The sequence below is a fragment of the Pongo abelii genome, chromosome 3 (genome assembly GCF_028885655.2).
Source record: "Pongo abelii isolate AG06213 chromosome 3, NHGRI_mPonAbe1-v2.0_pri, whole genome shotgun sequence".
Taxonomy (NCBI): domain Eukaryota; kingdom Metazoa; phylum Chordata; class Mammalia; order Primates; family Hominidae; genus Pongo; species Pongo abelii.
In genome coordinates, this window is record NC_071988.2 from 204,645,141 (window position 1) to 204,660,095 (window position 14,955).

At 37.7% G+C, this 14,955-nt stretch overlaps 1 protein-coding gene across 21 annotated transcripts in view; it reads left to right on the top strand.

Moving 5' to 3' along the window:
* Positions 1-14,955, top strand: part of TENM3 (teneurin transmembrane protein 3) — a 2,759,728-nt gene that overhangs the window by 2,301,945 nt on the left and 442,828 nt on the right. For 16 of the 21 annotated variants that reach the window (XM_054553580.2, XM_054553583.2, XM_054553584.2 and 13 more), the window contains one exon: positions 4,813-5,091. The exons of the other annotated variants lie outside the window; for them this stretch is intronic. In XM_054553580.2, coding sequence (XP_054409555.1) covers positions 4,813-5,091 — 279 coding nt within the window. The remainder of the gene's footprint in view (positions 1-4,812; positions 5,092-14,955) is intronic. 21 annotated transcript variants of the gene reach the window in all.

The window sequence follows — 14,955 nt, forward strand, 5'->3', positions numbered from 1 at the left end:
ACTCACAGAATCAGCTGTTTTTCAGGGGAACAATGATTCTTGTTTCCCCTCTAAATTTCGATACCAATGACCTATATTTTAAGCCCTCATTGCAAACTCCAAGTCCCACGTAAAGTGTGGTATAAAAGAGAACCAATAGATGATAACAAGTGTTCGTGAGGATGTGCAGAATTAAAACCCTCATACACTGCTAGTGGGAATATAAAACACTACATTCAGTGTGGAAAACAGTCCCACAGTTCCTCAAAAGGTTCAATACAGAGTTACCATATACTCCAGCTGTTCCTTTTCTAGGGATATGCTCAAGAGAAATTAAGACATATGTACACATGAAAACTTGTACAGGAATGTTCCTAGAAGCATTCTCATAATGTAAAAAAATAGAGATAACTCAAATGTCCATTAACTGATGAAGGAATAAATGATGGAGTGTCCATACAATGGAATATTATTCAGCCATAAACAGAAATGGAGTACCGATGGATGCTATGACGTGGAAGAACTTTGAAAACATTATTCTAAGTGAAAGAAACCAGTCACACAAAACCACATATTGTGGATCTTCTTTATTTGAAATGTTCAGGATGGGAAGTAGATGAGTGGTTGCCTAGGGCTGGGGGTGGGAGGGGTGAGGGGAAAATAGAAGGTAGCTGATCATTGGTATGAGGTGTCTTTTTAGGGTGATAAAAATGTTCTGAAATTAATTGTGCCCATAGTTGCAGAACTCTGTGAATATACAGAAAACCATTAAAGTGTACACTTTAAGTGGGTGCATTTTGTGGTACGTGAGTTATGTTTCAATAAAACTGTTTTTTTTTTTAAAGGAACAAACAAGCGAGAGACCAAGAGAGAAGGAGAGAAAGCCAAATCTAGACATTAGAGAAATCCAGACATTAGTGAGGAGAGAATGCCTTCCCCGTGGGGTGCTTTCGTCATCCTGCGTACCTCTGAGACTAGTCCCTCGGGTAGAATCTGTTTCTCATACAAGAGATAGTAGATGTGTTACCCATTGGTGAACATCACCCTGATTGCGGCTTTGAAAAATCCCTCACTGCTCCGACTAGGTTATAGACAAATAGAACAAATTTCTATAGAAAAAGAACAAATAGGTAACCCATTTTCCCAATCCCCTTCTTTTATTAAAGAGGGAGCTGTGCTATGTGTCAACCTCACTTGAAATATTTGTCCTTATACCATGCTTTCTACTTTGTCAAATACCCTCACTCATTTTTTAAAACGTGAACCTAAAAAAAATGATGCAACACACCTAGGTTGTGTTTATTCAGTTTTCCTTCTCTAGATTTTCACATTTATGAGTGTCATAAAACAAAAATGCCTAATATAATCCAAGTTAACCTTGCCTTTTAATCACAGTGAATTCCATCCTCAGGTGTACTTTGTTCTTGCTACAATTTATTGTTTTGGTCCTGTTTCAAATTGTAATGGGAAACTCTTGTTGGCTCTGCTGATCAAGGTTACCAAAATTCAGTGTACAGGAGATAAATACTTATTTTGCCAGTTTTGGCCAAGCAGAATTAATATAAAGACTGTAAAAGGCAAAGAAAGAAATTAAAGCAATGTTAGGGCTACTGCAGAGAACATGGCTTTTCCAATGTAAAGAAAACATGGAAAATGGGAATAAAGTATTGTTCCTTGAAGCCAAAGCTGACTTTACGTAGGATTGTCCAGTGTTCAGCCTGGTCCCAGGGGCATCCCAGCTGCCTTGTCCTGCCTCTTCCCACTTCTCTGCACTGCATAAAACCCTCCCCACTACTACAAGCCCAGCCCAGCCCAGCCCAGCCCTCCCGCCCTCCTCCACACCGCTTCTCCCAGTCAGGGAGCTCTGTTCTCTCCATCTTCCTTGCACTGGTCAAAACTGCAGATGTTTTCCATCGGCGTAGCCTATCTTGCTAAACACTGCTAGATTGCAAGAAATAATCGAATAGACTAATTTATTCTAGTTTAAGTTTAGATCTTTCCAGGGGTGTTTGCATTAAAATAAGGGATCCTAAAAAGAAAAATTTCTTAACCACTGAGGAGAACTGACAACAATAGAATGTGAAGCACTGAGGGAGGTCTGGAGTAGGGATACTTTTGGATAAAGGCAATTACTTAAGTAAAACTCAACTTTGGTGGTGGTGTCGCTATTTGAAAATGAGTTGAAAATGATCCTCTCCCTACTCTCAAACTATACACTTCTCTGTGATTATTAATTACGTTTGTTAAGGTATTTATTTTTTAAGCGATTTTTTCATTTAGCCCTTTTTTGTGTGAGTCACATTTACATAAACCATCTCCTAAACCAAGTCAGGACAGCCCTGAAAGATGAAAAAACAGAGTGTAAAGTGACTTAAACAGAGCTAGTGAGTGGCTTTAACCTGGGTCCAACTGAGGCCAAATTTAGTTTTTCTCTCCTAGGGGAAACTAAAACAAACTTTTTAATTCAGTAAGGAAATCTAACAGGGATTCCTGCTGTGGTGCTTGCATCATAGCTTCATTTCAGAAGCAGCCCTGGAGAATTTTGAATAATTCTAAGACATTGACTTCAGAGGGAAGTCAGTGGAGGGAAGTATTTATGGAGTTTGGGATACATATATCAATTCATAGGGATGATGTGTTGTGTTTTTAGTTGCAAAGTGAACTGTGTTTACATACCTGGGTAACAAAGATTACAGTTTTCTGCTTTCTTCACCTCATAGATTTTTTGCATCAAGATGGCAATAGTGTGAAAAGCCAATCACTTGGAAATTGTTTCAAGCCACATTGTAGAGATTGGAAAGAGAGTTGTTACTGGCCTTTTATTTCTCTTTTCATTTCTGAATGTGGGCACCTCTCAAAATAGAGGCAAAAAACAAAAGATCTTATTTATTTTTCCCTCTTTAAAAATTATTTTGCATCCTTATTTTGAAAAATCAGCATGTTTGATGGCAATATCTACATGTTTTAGAGTCCTCCCGTATGTTACAAATGACATATAAATAGCAGTGGGTAAGCTCTTCCACAGCAATTCCATTAACTGTTCATGTGGACACTGACCTTGTTCAGATTTACTTTCATAAGTACAATCTGCAGTAATGATTTTAACATACTAACAATACTGTGTCTCATCTCAGTGAGCTTGCCTGCTTTCTCACTGTTCAACGCACAGGCCCTTTTTCCTTTTTTTCTCTTCTTTTACTTCTTCTTTTGACATACTTTTTGGTTCAGATACTTGTTCACATCTCTCTGATAAGCACACTTTGATTTGCAGCTAATTGTAGCAACTGATTTTCATTATTTATGAGTGTCATTGTCGGAATCCATTTGGAAATCTGACCGAGATAAAGCTGATTCCAACTTCTGATATGACCACAGCAATAAAGCAATTAACCAAACTAGTTAAAATGTGCGGCAGCCTGGAGGGTGCTAATATCTTTACAACCCAATATTTACTACGTTGTCCATTAGGTTTGATTTATTTCTGAGAAGATTCAACATGTTATCATTTTATCACAAATAATTTATAATACCCTCTTTCAAAAAATATAATGTATGTTTCTCATATCAACCTATTAGCATTAAAATGTTCACAGATTTAAGAGGTAGAAGTAGGGAAATCAAAACTATGAGTAATATAAATGCTTAATATTCTTAAAAGGTTTGTTTATGAGATAGCAGCATTTAAATCAGTCTTTGTAGGTTACTATTCTTTACCTATATTTTGATTCTGATTGGCACCTAAATCTCACACTCTACCATGTCAACAGAGACAAGAAATAGAAAAGCTTTAAGCTTTATGTATGCATGACAAGCAAACATTTTTCTCACTCTTCTCATCCATAGTGGTATAAAACATGCGAAATTTCCAGAATAAATACAGGATTGGAAAAGTCATTAATAACAGCAGTCATTTTAAAGTGTCACCTAATTTAAACACTTTTGCTTTAAGTTATTGCAGTGTCATGAGTTTTATTATGCTCAATTTATTAGGAAAGGCCTGCAGAGTTCACAGCCATTTATTTTTCAGGGAACTTGATTTTATCATTAATTTTTAAATACGTAATACTCCCACTTTATTTTTAGAGTGCACTTTATTTGCAAAGATTGGTTTACTCTGATCAATACAGATGTTTTCAGGTGTGTAATAAAGCAAAAAGCCTAGAAAGTCAAAAATGTACAAAATATGCAGCAAATTTTTTAGACGTTATACTCCAACACTTAATGTGTATATACACACCCCCCCCACACACATACATACATACATACATACATACATACACACATACATACATACAAAATACTATGTGTTATATTGACTGCTAAGTCAAGGTGGAAAAATATAAGAAGAATGACCAAGCTCCTGTTTCTACTGTTTGAGTAACTTATTCTTGAAGGGAAACTTTTCTCTTCCAAAGGAGTGACATCTGGGTGGGAAAATTTTATTGTTGGGGACTCGAGCCAGGACACAGAAAATAATTCTGACAATTTCCATTGCCTCACAAGTCTGCTAAACAAAATTCTATCATTGCAGTAATCCTTTCTCTGGGTTGAGTTCTCATGGTTGGGGCCACTTTACTTGCCCATCTCTCTGGAGGTACTTATGGGCTTAAAGAGTTGACAAAGGAGCTCTAAGTTGGGGCCCCGCCCTCCTCCCATAATTGCACCCACTTGATCCTATGCCATGTGACACTACCGTAAACGCTTGGTGCTGATCACTGAAAAGCCTAAATGTTTGAGTGTTTATTTCTGAAAGACATTCTTAAAAAAAAAAAGAAAAGAAACTAACACTGAACATATACTCACTAGTTGTTATCTTTTTTTCCCCCTAATTAGGACAGAATTTTACCCTAAGGCAGTTAGGAGTTTGTGAACCAGCAACTCGAAGAGGACTGGCATTTTGTGCGGAAATGGGGCTCCCTCACAGAGGTTACTCTATCAGTGCAGGGTCAGATGCTGATACTGAAAATGAAGCAGTGATGTCCCCAGAGCATGCCATGAGACTGTGGGGCAGGGGGGTCAAATCAGGCCGCAGCTCCTGCCTGTCAAGTCGGTCCAACTCAGCCCTCACCCTGACAGATACGGAGCACGAAAACAAGTCCGACAGTGAGAATGGTAAGTTTCCTTTTTGGCTTTATAATGTTGGCATTCAGTGCTTCTGTCTGTTTTGGTTGACTCCAGGGGGGATGTTTTTCTTCCTCTCCTCCTTCTTCCCATCCTTCTTTCTCTCTCTTTCTTGTCCATTTCTTTTTGTTTTAATGTAGTAGAACTCAAGAAATGTCCTTGAATAATGCATTTTTTCCTGGAAAAAAAATCAATATTTGACATCAGATTGTTAAATTAGGCAAGCAGTCTACAATGTTTTGGCTATAGTTTTGAAAAACAGCTTAATCATCTACAGAAAAAAAAATAGCTTTGACTTCTCTTGGACCATGTCACCTGTTGTCTTCTGTGGGGTGGCACAGCACGTGTTGATAAAGTTTACCCCAGAGCCGTCTTGCGATCAAAGATGTCTTTGTAGATTCCTCTTGAAGATATCTCAAAGAAGTTGCAAAATCTTAGAATGGATGAGTGAGCACGCAGAATAGTTTATTAACAGGGCTCTAGTGATTGAAGAACAAATTTGATCATGCTTTAAACTTACGAGTTGATGAGAGCAATTGAAATCTTGGTAAAGAGGGGGAGTGTGGCCTTTGATGTTCTTTGGGGACTGGATTATTATGCAATTAAATGCACACACAAAAATTGGATTTTAGGATATCCAAATAGCAGCTTTTTGTATATTGTAAGAAAAAAAGTCCTTATAAATTATTGGGACTTTTTTTTCCTATTGCTAATGCGGGATGATTTTTAAAAAGTGAATTTATATGCAATAATAAATTTTAAAGAAAGCTTAATTTTTAGTCAGTGCTGCTTCTGGGAAGAATTGGGGCATCAGTAGCAATGCAGCAAACAAAAAATTCTCCTTCAGCTTTTAATATTAACAGTGTACTTGCTATTTCAGTCTGGTTACTAATGCTATGCATATCCTATGCATCAAAAAGCAAAGAGAAAATTAAAATGAAAGAATTGCATGATATTTGAAAAGAAAAATGGTTGTTTTATCAATTATATTTCAATTTTATTATTTATTGGGTGACTTTGTCAGCTTTGCTTTGTAATAAGAAAGCGGATCTATTGTTAGCTTTCAGTTTCAGCTAAGTCACCGTGTGAAGCAGCACCTAAGGCTTATTAGTTATTTTCTTTCTATTCATGAAAAAAGGTCTAATTTAAACCAATGCAATCAATTTCTTATCTTAAGTAGAATATCTTAGTGCATTAAACCAAAGTCAAGATCAAATAATAACTGTATACTCAATATCTTCATTTGGAAGTTTCAGTTCTTGGTGGAGGCTGGCTTTATTCCAATTCAAAAGAAGAAACAAGGACAGTTATTTTGATAAAATGAGCCTCAGAATCAGGATGCCAACATTTCTCTCAGCTAATCCATTCACCTCAGTAAATCCTGTGTTTCTATCCATTTTCATAGTGGATTCAGAAGTCACTAACCTTAAATACGTATGATTTGGAATAAATATTGCTTCCTGTCCAGCTGTACTTCACATAACACTCCTTGAGCAATGGCAGGTACAATGGTCATATTCAAAGGTAGCACCCAGCATTTAATTTTCTTAAAATACACAATAAAATCTTTGATGTTATAGAAGACTAGAATGCAGCAGGATAATGCGATCAGTTCTGATTATCTGCATCATAGATCATCCATATCCATAGCTATCAAATATGTTTTAACATTGGGCCAGTTTGCACTTTCTAACCAAAACTTCTATGGCATCTCATCCTTTCTCTCTAATAACAAAGGTATCTTGTTATGGTATCTGTATTGGTAAAATATAAATTAATTTTATGATTTTTAAAATTAGACATCTGCTAAAAGGATCTCATGGTGGATTCCCAAACACATGTATTTTTTTTTCTTTTCAGAAAATATAAACTTTGTAACCTTTAGTTAAGAATATATAATATCCAAATGTCAGGGAGAAGGGAAAGAAGACTTGTGAGTTTCTCATACCACTGCCCTCACCATTTGCATGGATTAATATTAACTAGAGGAGGAAACCGTTTCCACAAGAATCTTCTAGATCTTGTTCTTAGAGTGATGTAAAGGCAAGAAAAGTTGCAGTCTTTAATTTCTCCAAGTAGTAGCTAGGAAGCAGAATGAAGAGAGACAGGGAGAGTGTCAAGGGCCTTGCCTTGAAATTCAGAACATTTGGCAGCATTTGTTGAGAGTAAACAGGTCAGCCAAGTTCAGAGTATAAAGTGTCAAAAGCAGTGTTTGTTGAGCTGGGCAACATGATGACTTAAACTTGTGTTTACTCTTTTTCCGAAGGTTTGGTTGTGGTTGTACTTTTAAACAACGTTTTGATGGTCTAAGAATTCCAAATGAGAGCAGTTTAAAGAAAGAAACAAAAGAGGAAATAAAATAGATATGTTGTCTTAATGAATACTGGCTATTGCATATATTTAAAACATATGTCCATAGGAACTTTTCAGATTAATTTATTTGTTCTGAAATTTCAGTGATTACTTCGAAGGAACAAGATTTCATTTAATGTAATTAATTACATTAAGATATAGGGAAGCATAATTTTCTGAAGTATTTAGCAGACCATATAATTTTGAATTGTGGAATTAAACAATAGCATTGGGGATTTTTTTCCTGATATTAAAAAATTATGTGTCTTTCCCTTAAGCTGGGTTATAGTAAGAAGTGAAATTTGCAGTCATACATAGGTTCTTCTAACAACTTTATAAATAATCGTCTCAAAACTAATTCACATTTTTACCTATATTACTACTTTTAGTCAAGTAATTCTAATATCAAGTTACAAAAATAATTCAATTCTACTATCTTCAGGTATTTTTAATTGCTCTAACTTAAAAAGCTATAGATTTTCTGGTTATATTTTCCTTTGACTCTTCTTTCTGGTTATATTTTCTCTTTTATTCATTTTTATACTAGCTTGAGATGTGTTCTTGGAAGTTCTATTGTATCACTAAAGGTTGAAAAGAGAAGGAGATGGGTGAAATACCTCACCAAAAGGAAACTAATTTAAGAGCCAGATGCTGATGTGTTTTCATCTGGTTTAACATGAGAGCTTTCCTTGACTGTTTTCTTCATTTGAAATAACTGTGAATGAGGCTGTTTTTCCCAGAAAAAAAAATGTTATTCAACATTGTAAAATTATGCAAGCAGAGTGCCTGATGTTCTAGCTACAACTTCAAAGAAGAATTTAGTCACTAAAAGGGATTAGATTCCATTTATTTATTGATAAAGAGGCCAACAGTTCAAGTTAAGAAGGCGCTAGAACTGCTGTGAGGCTAATGAAATTTTGATGGCCCGAGCCTCCCACAAGAGTAAGAGAACATTCGGACCGTGTCACACAGCTCTCTGTTAGCTGAGATTCAAAACAAGTGATCAGATTTATTCTTTTGCAAAACTAACTTTTCACTAGCTGTGGGGATTTGACGTTAAAAAGCATTTTGAGGAAAACAATTTTTTACAGTATATATTGAGTTTCCTATGTAATTCCAAATATTAATCTTGTTCCAAATGAAGGATATGGGAGAAGCCCTTTCTTGGCACCCATTGATTGTTGTGGTGTCGTTGTCGTAGTGGACTGCCACACACCAGGGCAAGTTCTGGAGTTAGTAGGCGATTTGGGATCACCTACTAACAGCAGTTTGAGTAAAAATGGGTGAAAGGTTATAAAATCAGTGTGATGGGATACCCCAGTCAAAGGTAGAATTCTCAGTGTGCTCTGGTTTATTGTAGGCATCTCTCCTGTCTCCAGTGTGGTTTTTGTTTTGTTTTGTTTTTTGAGACAGTCTCGCTCTGTCGCCCAGGCTGGAGTGCAGTGGCGTAATCTCAGCTCACTGCAACCTCTGCCTCCCAGGTTCAAGCCATTCTCCTGCCTCAGCCTCCTGAGTAGCTGGGATTACAGGTGCGCACCACCACGCCCAGCTAATTTTTGTATTTTTAGTAGAGACGGGGTTTCACCATGTTGGCCAGGATGGTCTCAATCTCTTGACCTCGTGATCCGCCCGCCTCTGCCTCCCAAAGTGCTGGGATTACAGGCGTGAGCCACTGCGCCCGGCCACTGATGTGTTGTTAAAAGACCCCTGACTGAAGTCCCACCACCCAGCTTTGCAAGTGCTATAATCTGACCTCAGTTCCAAATACCTATTTAAAGGTCAGGAACAAAGGACTTTTTTTTTTTTTTTCTTCAAAACATCAGTCTTTAAGCCTTAAAAATGTTTCCATGGAGAGTAACTCAGTGTCAAGAGATATGCAGAAAATCCAAAGAAGGGTAGGGTTGCTCCTGGTATCAAGGAAATAAGAACCAGAAGTCATCAGGACAGTGAAGATATTTAGCAAAGAAATGTAAGTGGGAAAACATGTAATAAAATTAGTTTTGTGATTTAATAAATAAATAAAATGTTTGCATATGCATCGCTTCCCAGAAGCAGCCAGGCATCTGTTGTTCTTTGTCATCCAGCCCGTGTGGCATTGTCACAGGTGCCTGGATTTGGAATCACACTGGTCAGGGCTCACATTCTTTCATTCATCCCCTGTGACAGTTACCCCCTGAATCACCTAGAGTGGCAGTTGTCAACTCTTGCATGCCTTGTCTGCTCTTCAGCTGCCTGCTGAGTTCTGGAGGGGCGGAGCTCTCCTGTTGGAGTCTAGTTCCTTCTTCCTGCCTCCTCAACCTGTTAGCCCCCTTGGAAAAAGATGACCTTTGATGTAAGGCAGGCCAGCAGGCATTGGCGCTGCTCTTCCACCTCCTCATGATTCAGGACCCCGAGAGCCTCCATTGAGGACAGTCTTTGCGAATGTCATTCCCGGAGGCAGGACTCCTGGTCTCGTATGGGAACTACCACCTCCCAACTTTGAGACCTTGGGCAAGTTGCTCACCATTCCATGCCATGGTTTCCAGGTTGTAAAATAGGGATAACAGTAAACACGGTATAGTCCTATGAGGTCAGGGCTGTTGTGAGCATTAAATGAGTTCAGGTATGCCTGGTGCTTACAAAACTCCCTGACATCTAGTGAGTTCCGAATAAGTGTGTGCCCTTATTATTATTTGTAAAAGGTGGAAAATTATATCCGTTTTATGTGGCTATGAAGATTAAGTTAAATAAACAATATCAAGTGCCTACCTAGTTTGGACCACAGTAGATATCTCCTCCTCCCCTCCCCCACTCCTCCTTCCTTACCTCACCCCACCCCAGGGCTGCATTCATCAAGTGTTCTGGCAAGATGGAGGAGAACTCACTGTGTCTTCCAGAAAGGTCACTGATCATTTGCGCAGTCTGGAATTTCTGTCACCATTTATTGACTCTCTTATTTTTCTCCAAAACCCCACATCCTTTTTAATTTACTGTAATTAAATGAATGTACATTGAATGGTGCTGATAATTAGTCTGAAGGCTGTAGACGTCAAAGATTTTAGCATGCTCCTTCCGCTCCTGGCCAAAGAACATTTCAAAAGTAGTGTTTCCCTCAAAGGCATGTTACTTAGACAGCTGGTCAATTAAAAGGCAATTTAACTGATGCTCATCAGTTCACACAATAAAATAAATCATTCCAAGAAGACTTCGTTTCTCATCTAAGTTTGAGCAACGTACCTGTTGTAGGACCCCACTAATGCCACATTAATTGTGCATGATACTGAAGTATTATGGGCTAATTTGGCTGATGAAAAAGGGTATAACATTAAAGTGCAGTCTTTTTAAATGTAATAGACACTTGCATTGCACAGCTGGAACACTTTTCAAGGAACCAGTTTCACTTGTCCTTTGAAATAGTATTTTAAAAGTCTACTTTCTGTATGGCGAGATAAAGTCTAAAAGTTGCATTATTGTATTTTAAGAGGAAAAAGGTGTACCCTTCCAACCAATTTGATAAATGACTGTAGTGATAGCATTTCCGTCAATCTCTGAAGAGAGAACTTCAGCTATTTTGCAATCCAGATTTCCACGTCAAGCAGAATATGTTCTCTGGAAAGGAGGGCAGTGCCATTTCTCCTCTTCGTGAATAACTGCATATAGGTGAGAGAGTGAGGAAATAGATGGACTTGTAGCTCTTCCAGTGCTGATCAAATTCTAGGAGAGTTTGAGAGAAACTGCTAGCCAGCTATGTCATGTACTTGCGATCATTCTAGGACAACACAAATGCCACATCTCTCGTAGCTCTTTGGGGGAAGGGGTACTATCTTAGTTTTCTGAAGATGATTTGAAGAGAGGTGTACTTTTTCACCTCACTAGCATTATTCCATTCCTTCAACTTTATCCAGGAACCTTTTTTGAGCCTACTTTGGATGTTGATTGAAAGACATAAAATGGAATTCTGTTGCTGTAAGAAACACATGGCATTTCAGTGTTATTCTAATTTTATGAGTTTCTATTATACATACTAAACTATAGCTTGAATATAAATTTCACTGTGGGCCCTCTTCCGGCATGTAATGGTCATTTCTGGCATGGTCGCCTGTGATAAATTATATTTTATGTTTTATGTGCACTAGAATGTCAAAAATAGCAAAAGTAATATGTCGGTGGGCTTCCTAAATCAGGCTCAGAATTAAAGTGCTGCTTTGCAAAATGCTGTCAAATAGTTCCTAATATATAAAAATAACTACATTGCCTTGATAGATATACATTTACAATTTCAATAGTGACTTGTCATTCTTTGAGCAAAAGCTTCCAGGTTTCATTTAAGGATGAAATAGATTCACTTCATGGGTATGTACAAGTCACTTTTCAGTATAATAAGTTATGATTTAACTGGCCGGGCGTGGTGGCTCACGCCTGTAATCCCAGCACTTTGGGAGGCCGAGGCGGGTGGATCACAATGTCAGGAGTTTGAGACCAGCCTGGCCAACATGGTGAAACCCCGTCTCTACTAAAACTACGAAAATTAGCTGGGCGTGGTGGCGGATGCCTGTAATCCCAGCTACTTGGGAGGCTGAAACAGAGAATTGCTTGAACCCGGGAGGCGGAGGTTGCAGTGAGCCGAGATCGTGCCACTGCACTCCAGCCTGGTCAACAACAGGGATACTCCAGCTCAAAAAAAAGAAAAAAGTTATGATTTAAATAAAATTCTAAAAAATTTAGTATTACGAAACTAGAACTGAAACTATAAAGTTCACTACTGTTGTTGTTACTACAGGCTTAAGTATTTATATACATTCATATTTTTCTGTTCTAAGAGGATTTTCAGAAAGCTTGCCAGTTTGCTATGTTTCACATGGAAATTGCCATTTCTATTAAACTCAATTTGTGTTCTAAGTGTTTTTGTTAAAGTATACAGAATATATGGCATCTCTGTTTCAATTCTAAATGTTCTTTTTGTTGTAGAGCTGAAATTAAAGTGAAGCATGCTATGAATGTATCAAAACTGATGATGTATGCTATTTTGATTTTTGAATGTGTTTTTGATATCCTTGAAAAATCACAGTGGTAGCAGTAAAATTGTTTTAATTAATGAATTGAATAGCAGTGAGTGCTGAATCAGGTTTATTGATGTAATTATCACTGAAATAGAAAAAATAAGTGTTAGAGCCATAGAACCTTAGTTTATTTGCCATTCCATGGGCATTGAAGTGTTGGAAAAGCAGCTAACTGAGGGTTTTTTTTGGTGTTGTTTAAAGAATATTCTTCTCAAATCATAATAATTCTGTTTATTAACATTACATACACATACAATTTTATACATGATTATCTTGTACATTATTTACTGATTGGTTTGAATACTAACTTCACTATATTGAAATTTTCTTATATTTATCAGTTGATGAGATTGTTTTCCATGATAAATAGACTGTATGCAAACTAAACGTGAAACCTGTTTGAGTGCATGTTAAAATGGATAGAAATGCATATACACTTAAGAAAAGAGCAGCTAAAAATGTCTGATGACTATTCCCTTGACTTTAGTCACGCAGAACCTGAAAACTAAATAGTTTGAGTGTAACTTACTGAATAGATTTCTTATTCAGTATATCAACTAAGTCTTCATTCAACGAATAATAAATGCTGGATATGGTACCAGGTGCTGGAAAAACAAAAATGAGTAAGATGTATTCCCTGACGTCTAGAAGATCACAGGGTGATTGGGCAAACCGGCAAGTAGGCATGTAATTAGGTTTTAATGTGGTTAGTGTTATTGCAACAGAATATGCAGAGTCAGTGTCAGCCCAGAGCCGATTGTTGCCAACAGAGACTGGGGGCAGGAGAGGAGAGAATGTTTCATAAAGAAGGAAGGAAGCAGCATTGGACCAGAGGCTTAAAGGATGTGGAGAAGTTCGAGATGTAGACAGCACAGCAAAGGAGAATGTGTAACGTCCCTGGGGAATGCTCCAAAAGCCACAAGGAGTTTGGTGCCTGGAACACACGAGGCTGCACAAAAGTAGCCCCAGAGCAAAGTCTTCATGGTGATGCTAAGGGATTTGCACTTTTTCCTGCAGGTAATAGGGAGGCTCTGAGGGATTTTAATGCAGAGGAATAGTATGGTCATGTTTGCATTTTACAGAGTACCCTGAAAGCAGTGTGGAATGTTAACTCTCTTTCCTCAAGGAGAGCAACGTCCCTGGGGACATGACCCTGTTCACTGTTGCACCTCTGTGCTCACCTCACCTAATACCTGAACCTGGAAATGAAGGTTTTGTTGAATGGAAAAAATAATTGACTTAGAGGTCAAACTTGGAAGCAAATTGGCCAGTTAGGTAGTATTATAATTATCAAAGTAGGAAAATAGAAAAGTTTCGATCAAAAACCAGAAAGGAAAGGGAGATCCATTTAAGTAGAACCAAGATTTGACGATTAATTGGGAGAAGAGAAACATTTAAAGAGACTGTCTTCCCCAACATGAGAGACTCAGTGAATGATGGTATAATTCAAGTTGAAAGTTAAAGTATTTTGCCTATGGTAAAGTTAGTAATTCACATGAGAAGACATAGTGTTTGAGGTGTCTGTGGGCCATCAAATTTCAGTAATTTGTTAGCCAATTATATATATATGCTATATATATATGAAATTCAATTAGATTTTGTGTAAAAATATTTACTCTGTGATCTATATTATTGCAGTTAAAGTCACAGGGCAGAATTAAACCTCTTTCTGAAAGCAAATAGAATGAGAAAAGAAAAGGAGTGAACCTAGAATCCTAAGCTCACCAATATTTAACATAAGGGTATAGATGAAGCACCAATAAAAGAAACGAAGAAGGACCTTTTATAGACACAAAAAAAACCCCAAAAGATTAATTGACAAAAGACAACAAAAGAGACATACTGTGATCGGCAGAGTCAAAAACTTCCAAAAGTTGCTGGGTACAGCAATACCCGTGTCTGTAGTCCCAGCACTCAGAAGGGAGGCTGACGTGAGAGGATGGCTTGAGCCCAGAAGTTAGAGCCCAGCCTGGGAAACATAGTGAGACCCCATCTCAGAGAAAAAGCTTCCAGTGAGGATAATGTATGTCTAGTGGGTGTGGAAGTCGAATCGTGGTAGTTCAGAGTTGAACCAAAACCTTAAATGTGGCACCAGCAAGTGGCGATTATTCTCTCCAAAGCTCAACTAAGGAAGGAGAGAGCGAGGCTGGGGGATCCAGGATTGGAGGTACTTGTATAATTGGAAGACATTTCAGCATCTTCTTAAGGAAAGAGACGGAGCAGCAGAACAAGAAGAAGGTGGAGTAGAGGCGATTGAGGGAAAATGAAAAGCGTCCGGCCTCTGGGAATCAGGAGTGAAGAGGTCCTTGGAGTATGAATGTGGGTAATTGAGAGTCCCTCAGAACTTTTATTTTTTAAGGTACTTTTCATCTCACAACTTTATATACATAACTAATTTGGTGTTTGCTATAGAAAAGTTTTACTGAAAAAGATACCTTTCTGTCTAAGATTGATTGAAATCATA